This window comes from Acipenser ruthenus, chromosome 1 (assembly GCF_902713425.1).
Source record: "Acipenser ruthenus chromosome 1, fAciRut3.2 maternal haplotype, whole genome shotgun sequence".
In the NCBI taxonomy this organism is placed as follows: domain Eukaryota; kingdom Metazoa; phylum Chordata; class Actinopteri; order Acipenseriformes; family Acipenseridae; genus Acipenser; species Acipenser ruthenus.
In genome coordinates, this window is record NC_081189.1 from 22,893,297 (window position 1) to 22,900,696 (window position 7,400).

Genomic DNA, 7,400 nt, shown 5'->3' on the forward strand with positions numbered 1-7,400 from the left:
TGTACCCTTTTTAGATCAACTGCATAGGCCCTACACTACTTAAAGCCAAGGGCATTGTTACAGTGTTTACTACAAGCACTTTTGTTGTTTTCAAACTTTGGAAGACAACTTTGAACCTGCTGTCAAAGGTTACTATTTTCTTTAATGGCATTTGTAGCCCCAAATATACAAAACCGTGATTTATGCCATCATTCAGAAACGCCCCAAGGCAAGTCAGATCACCTGCTGGCTGTAGTGTTTTTTTTTTTTTTTTTTTAAGCATTTCACTGATGATGACCACCTGGACTGGTCCCCCAGCACAAGGTACAGAGTGAGCTATATTATTGCGCAGTCACATTAAAGCCTGATCACTTTACATAACACTTTGTAATTAACCGTCGCGTACAAAGAACCAAATCCGTGAGGAATCCAGGAGCGCGCCTTATTAAATTCTCAGTAAAGAGTTCAAGGAAACTGTATTAAAACTGCACTAGGATGTGAGCCCCTGTTGATTTAGACACTGTCGTTTTCATTTTCACCCCATATGTTTATATCACACCAAACAGATTAAAAGGCAGGTGGCCAATGTATCATATTATCTGTTTCTCTATGTATTTGTAAACAACTAGTAATTACCTTCATGACTGAACAAATAAACTATCTATGCTATCTTATTAAAGACGTGAAGAAAAAAAATCTTAGTCTTTAAATATGTTAAAATAAATAAATAATTTTACAAAATATTATTTTCTTCTCTTTAGATTGAAAATAACTTATGAATAGGAAAATGTATGTAATCTTCGTATGCCCAGTCTTTCAATGTCACAGTTTTGTGTTCCCATTAAAAAAGGGGAAGGGGTATGTGTCTGCAATTAATTATTAATACTTCTAAGAACCTTATCAACCCTCAGTTACAAGCGTGGGTAGATATAGAATGCATCCCCTACAAAGACAGATTCAAGAGGCTCCTTAAATTAAACAATTGTTGGTTTAATGATCCATTTGAAAACAATGGCAATTTCAGCTGGGGTAAGCTGCCAGCACCCTCTCTTACAGTGTAAAACTGAATTAGCAAACAGCCCCCGTCCTTCCAAGGACACCAATGTCTTTGAAGATGTTCTTTTGTCTAACTGTTACTAAAGGATTCAATCTGAACTTTGGCCAACTCTTTAGCCACTTCTGATAACTTCTTGTCCAATAAACATCACTTGTAGAGCAGACCTGACAGATGTCATCCTATTAAATCTGAAACTGCCAAACTTAGGTTTACCTTTCAGTTGTCATCTGTGTGTGTGTGTGTGTGTGTCATTATATATATATATATATATATATATATATATATATATATATATATATATATATATATAAAACTTTACATCATTTGGAATGTGAATTTACTTACTGGTATATCCAACTAATATACTCTATGGATTAATACATCCCTATTTTGGAATTCCCAGCCACAGACCCTACGAAAATCTACAGCCATTAGAGTAATTATGCCCCATCTGTGTTTTATAAGTAAGATAATATATTTCAGCACTTAGGAAGCTTGAATATCCACTTGGAAGTAACATGTGGCCCATGCGCTGGGGTAGGCAACCTCCACTTCTTCAGGATGAGGCTTTTCACTTATTCCATCTTCAGTAAATTTGTTTTAAAATGTATTGAAAATGAATGATCTATGAGCTGAAATAATTACTGTTTAGTTCACTGAAACCTTTTAAAAAAAAAATCAGCTTTGAATTCCATTCCATTTCCACTGAACAAAAAAATATTACCAACATTTCTAACTACAGCTTCTCCTTGACTGTTTCTTTAAAACTCCTTGGCCATTGGTCCATTGGTATAGAGCATATGGTAACCTCAATCTTTCTCTGGAACCCATGTTTTGTTTAAGTAAAAAGCCATTCTTATTTACAGCACAACATCATTCTATATTGTGGTTTCAATGTGAAATCAAGGTGTTCTTAAAAAAAAAAAAAGATGGCTGGTCATGAAAAACAACCTTATACAGGCTATATATGATGTATTGAATGGAGTGTTGAATTTCACTGTTTCATGTGATCATTATAGACCTGTCAAAACTCAATGAATGGATGTGAGACTCCACAATACATTTCTATTAAAGGTCTACTTTTTGTTGGCTTCAGTTTTACACAATACACTACAGCTTTAAGATGTGTCATTAGCAACTGAATAAATTACCATGTAAATGCCTACATTGAATATCACCAACACCTTTTGCCTGGGGTGCCTGCAATGTGCAAAAAGCACCCCTGTGTAAAACCAAAAGTTTAAGTGTGCTAAGTGAATGAAACCTGCAAGTTACACGTCATACAATATCCAATCAATTTCTCCACTGAAAGCATCACCTATCCATGACAAACATATAGATGGAGATGTATTAAATTATGGAGGCTTACATTACACTGTGTGTTATTATTTTGCATACATAAGGCAGACTGCAGTTTAAACATGTAGGCCTATGTTTACAAAAACACATTTTGTTAGTTCCTGTAGGACTGAGCTACCAGTAACTTCAAAAACTCTCCTCCAGAATGCCTGCAAAGATGGACTATTTGTTTAGACCAGGAGGAAAAACATACCACAGGGTGATTTCAAAGGCTAGATGGGTTATAAATGCCAGTGGAAAATAAACCTGAATAAAACTGAGAAAACTCCATGTCCCCTCCCCCCCAAGCAATGCTACCAAATGGCAGCAGGATTCAGAATCCCTGAGTTAAACAACAGGAAATTTAGGCATCTGTCACCTCCTGGAGAGAGGTAAATGGATTAGCGAAACAACAAAGGGCAGAGAGCACTTTCAAATATTCAGTTGATTAACACATTCTCTCTAATCTGCACCATCATAGCCATTCCCCACAGAGATCACTGGGGGTCAAAAGAGCCTGCACTTTGTATACTAGAGGGCAACTGGGCAACAATCTCAACAGGTATTTAAATGAGAGTTCTGAAAAAAATAAACAACTATACAGCATTAATGGATAAGGAAATATGAACTGCTTTAGGGAGTTGTAATAAAAAACAGGAGTGGAAATTGCAAACCTTCACAAGTACAATACATCCCATTCTCGTTTTCACCAGAGTCACGACTGAGGCTCTGAATAAAAATGAGGACTTCTAGTAATATGCCATTTAGCTGCCCAGAATACAATACGAAACTAGTGTTCATGCACAAGCCTGCAATTCTATCTTGCCTCCAAGTTCCTTGGAGCCCTTTCAAAGAGATGCTAGCGGTGAAGCACTGAAATGGCCCTGGGTCACATATGTTAACAACCTGAGTTTACCCAGCTCTGAAAACAATCGCGGTGCTTGTTGAAGCGAATCTTTAATGTTTCCTGGACACAGGGGAGAGAGAGAGCTGATTCAATCAATCAATCTTTGTTTTATATAGCGCCTTTCATACTGGACCACCATCACAAAGCGCTTTAACTAGGACCCTCTAAAAACAGACCATGCTTACCTCAAGACTCATCTAAATCTTAGCTCTACTACAAACGGTGATGGAAAAAATTAAAAAAATTAAAGATTAAGGACTCAATACTACGACTGTTTTTCAATTAGACCCATCCCCGGGTTTTTTGTATGTACTTCAAACACGAAATACATGTTTAAATGGTTACCTAACAATTACATTAAATTTAAAATGTAGCCTACATTTTGCGCTGTGCAAAAAAAAAAAAAAAAACTCACAACCATAGGACCAACGGATAGAAAGTCACACCAACGAGGTCTTTGGGTACCTAAAAATGCTCATTATAGAGGTTTCTCAATATAGACGTTAAAAGCGATAATATCTTCGACGAAGTGAATTGAAAATACGTTCTTACCTGCACAGTTCACCTCCAGCAGCAACAAAGCCATCACTACCAGGATGTTGAAGAAATTGACAAAAGTCCCCGGCTTTATCCTTCTTTTGGACATCACTCTGCAAAATCGCAAACTCCAGTACAGGCGAAAAAGAGCTACTGTAATTGCATCCAAACTGGGAAAGCTGCTGGAAGGGTTGACTATCTTTAAACTCCCTTGTTATCTAAATTTAATGAATAAAATGAGAGATACAACTTCGTAATCAGTTCTGTTTCAAAGTTTTGGTCAGTAATGAATTGCGCTGGCTAAAATGTTTTGCTTTTGAATAAATGCTGTGGATCATACAGTTAAATATAAAGCAAGCACCATGCATATTATTCTCTATCCCTCTCCTCTGTTTGGTGAAGTGTCCCAAAAAGAGTGAACAAGAAACCCTCAAACCACCGTGACGTCACCTTGGAACGCTCAGGGGAGGGCAGTGAGCAGGGATAGTTTCGTTCACTGCACCCCCTGCTGGGCACAGAGACACGGGTTTAACACAATTCTGAGATTATATCACGTGCATTCGTTCCAATATTTTACTAAAATGCATCAACCAGAAGTTACTTGCACAAATCGCACTTCTGATGACGTCGTTTAAGTAGGTTGCTGATTTTAAAACTTTACTAAGCCTTTGTAGTAGCCTACTGAATAAAATTACATCAAATAAGAGATATATTTTAATTCCCGAGCGAGTCTGTATTTTTCAGTTATCAGTTTTACATTTTATCACAATACATTTTTGGCTCATTTTTTCAAAGATATTCTTTTTTTGTCAACAGATATTATATATATATATATATATATATATATATATATATATATATATATATATATATATATATATATATATATATATATATGAAAATAATATAATAGTCACATTTCAAGTTTTATCAAAATAAAAAGGGTAGTTTTGAACATAACTTTATGTGGTGTACTACATTCTTTTTATTGTATGTGTTCATGATTTCATAGAATATTATTTTCTGACATGCATACATATTATGACAGGACTGGATCAACAATTAGAAATACCTGTCAATATAAACGAACAAATTATCAAATTAAATTGATATACAAAAGTTATAAACTCCTCTTTCAAAGGAATGTAACACTGGTCTACAATCAAATGCAATAGAACTTTCAGAAAGTTTGTATCACAATGTTACAGGAGCCAGTCAGCAATTCTATGAAAGCATTGTGAAATTCTGTTGCAAATTTACATAATTCTGTAACATTCTGTAGCACTCTGTTACAAACTGACATGCTGCAGGACTTCACAGAGGCCCTGTGGAATTCACTAGACAGGCTGCATTGAGAATTCCTCAAACTGAGCGCATCATGTTATAATTCTGTGAGACAAATACAGTAAAAATACCACTGGCATGCTATGGTATTCATGCCAATTTGGTCTTGTTCCAAACTTTTTCTTTCTAAACTATATGTTCTTACCATCCACAGTGTGCTCAAATTGTAGCAGCTACCTTATTTTTTAAATTCCATTTGACAGCCATTTCTGATAGGGGACATTCAACATGTATAGAAACCCCTGACTGAAGACACACAGAGATACAGTAAAATGCAACCCTCCGTCCGCCATGTCACTGTAGTGCTCGTGTGCCTAGAAAGCAGCAGCTACTTCTCGTTTATGGTGTTATTTATAAATCACCTGAATATCAAAAACAAAAAGATAAGAAACAAGCAAGAAACCAAAATATGTTTCGCAAAATATGTTGGAAACCTATACATTTAAGAACATAAGAAAGTAAGAAAGTTTACAAACGAGAGGAGGCCATTCGGCCCATCTTGTTCGTTTGGTTGTTAGTAGCTTATTGATCCCAGAATCTCATCAAGCAGCTTCTTGAAGAATCCCAGGGAGTCAGCTTCAACAACATTACTGGGGAGTTGGTTCCAGACCCTCACTGTGCAAAGAAGTGCCTCCTATTTTCTGTTCTGAATGCCCGTTTATCTAATCTCCATTTGTGACCCCTAGTTCTTGTTTCTTTTTTCAGGTTGAAAAAGTCCCCTGGGTTGACATTGTCAATACCTTTTAGAATTTTGAATACTTGAATCAGATCACTGTGTAGTCTTCTTTGTTCAAGAATAGATTCAATTATTTCAGCCTGTCTGCATATGACATGCCTTTTAAACACAGGATAATTCTGGTCGCTGTTCTTTGCACTCTTTCTAGAGCAACAATATCCTTTTTGTAACAAGATGACCCGAACTGAACACAATATTCTAGATGAGGTCTTGCTAATGCTTTGTAAAGTTTTAACATTACTTCCCTTGGTTTAAATTCAACACTTTTCACAATATATCCAAGCATCTTGTTGCCCTTTTTTATAGCTTCCTCACATTGTCTAGATGAAGATATTTCTGAGTCAACATAAACTCCTAGGTCTTTTTCATAGATTCCTTCTTCAATTTCAGTATCTCCCCATATGATATTTATAATGCACATTTTTATTGCCTGCGTGCAGTACCTTACACACTTCTCTATTAAATATAATTTGCCATGTGCCTGCCCAGTTCTGAATGCTGTCTAGATCATTTTGAATGACCTTTGCTGCTGCAACAGTGTTTGCCATTCCTCCTATTTTTGTGACGTCTGCAAATTTAACAAGTTTGCTTACTCTACCAGAATCTAAATCATTAATGTAGATTAGGAATAGCAGAGGACCTAATACTGATCACTGTGGTACACCACTGGTCACCTCGTTCCATTTTGAGATTTCTCCTCTAATCAGTACTTTCTGTTTTCTACATGTTAACCACTCCCTAATCCATGTGCATGCATTGCCTTGAATCCCTACTGCATTTAATTTGATTTGCATGTGTTATTACACAGTTGGGGTTTGATTTGAACTTTCTACCCCACTCTTTAAGCCTCACCACTGGGCTATTTGAGAAACCTGTACCAGTCCAGGAAAACCCACAGCTGGATTTCATTGGAGCATTTTATAGCACTGGGGAATCATTCTGGATCGTATCAACCACCGATCCTCGGTAATCCCAGGATTGCTTCTGAAAAAGGGGCTTCCCGGGAGGATACAGTTTAATGAAATTGACCCCATAGTTAGCTATCTAAAAATGCTTCCAAATGTGCACAAGTTAGTTCAAAACAGTATTTATTGCACTTTCAACCCACTTTACACAGACCTTGTTTTATCTGGAATTTAATTAAGGATTTGTTGGTTTGCTTTGCCGACAGTTCTAACAGAAGATATTTAGCCAGTGCACAAGATTGGCTCATTCAACATAGAGCTTATCAATATGTATCATTTGTTTATGTTGCAGGGTATACTTTATTAAAATCTAATACAGTATATATAAAAAAAAAAATCACACATTGCAAAAACAAGCAGAAATGTATAACCAACAACACAAATCTAGGATACAAAACAAGTTCAGGGTTCACAAAACCCTCTGCCTACAGTTCCAAAGCAGCAAATGGAATCAAATATGAGCTGCATAAAACAAGCCTCTAAAACTGAGCAGGAAAATGTGTTCATCTGAAAATGATGGAAACAGGAAGCTAACCA

The 7,400-nt window shown here is 36.3% G+C and overlaps 1 protein-coding gene across 3 annotated transcripts in view; it reads right to left on the reverse strand.

Annotated features, from left to right (window-relative positions):
* LOC117408835 (tyrosine-protein kinase transmembrane receptor ROR2) overlaps positions 1-4,321 on the reverse strand; it is an 84,601-nt gene extending 80,280 nt beyond the window's left edge. For all 3 annotated transcript variants that reach the window (XR_009328436.1, XM_059022223.1, XM_059022220.1), the window contains exon 1: positions 3,834-4,321. Coding sequence is in view for 2 of the 3 variants with exons in the window: in XM_059022223.1 (XP_058878206.1) it covers positions 3,834-3,927 (94 nt within the window). In the remaining variant the exon portion in view is untranslated. The remainder of the gene's footprint in view (positions 1-3,833) is intronic.
* Between the last annotated feature and the right edge of the window lie 3,079 nt (positions 4,322-7,400).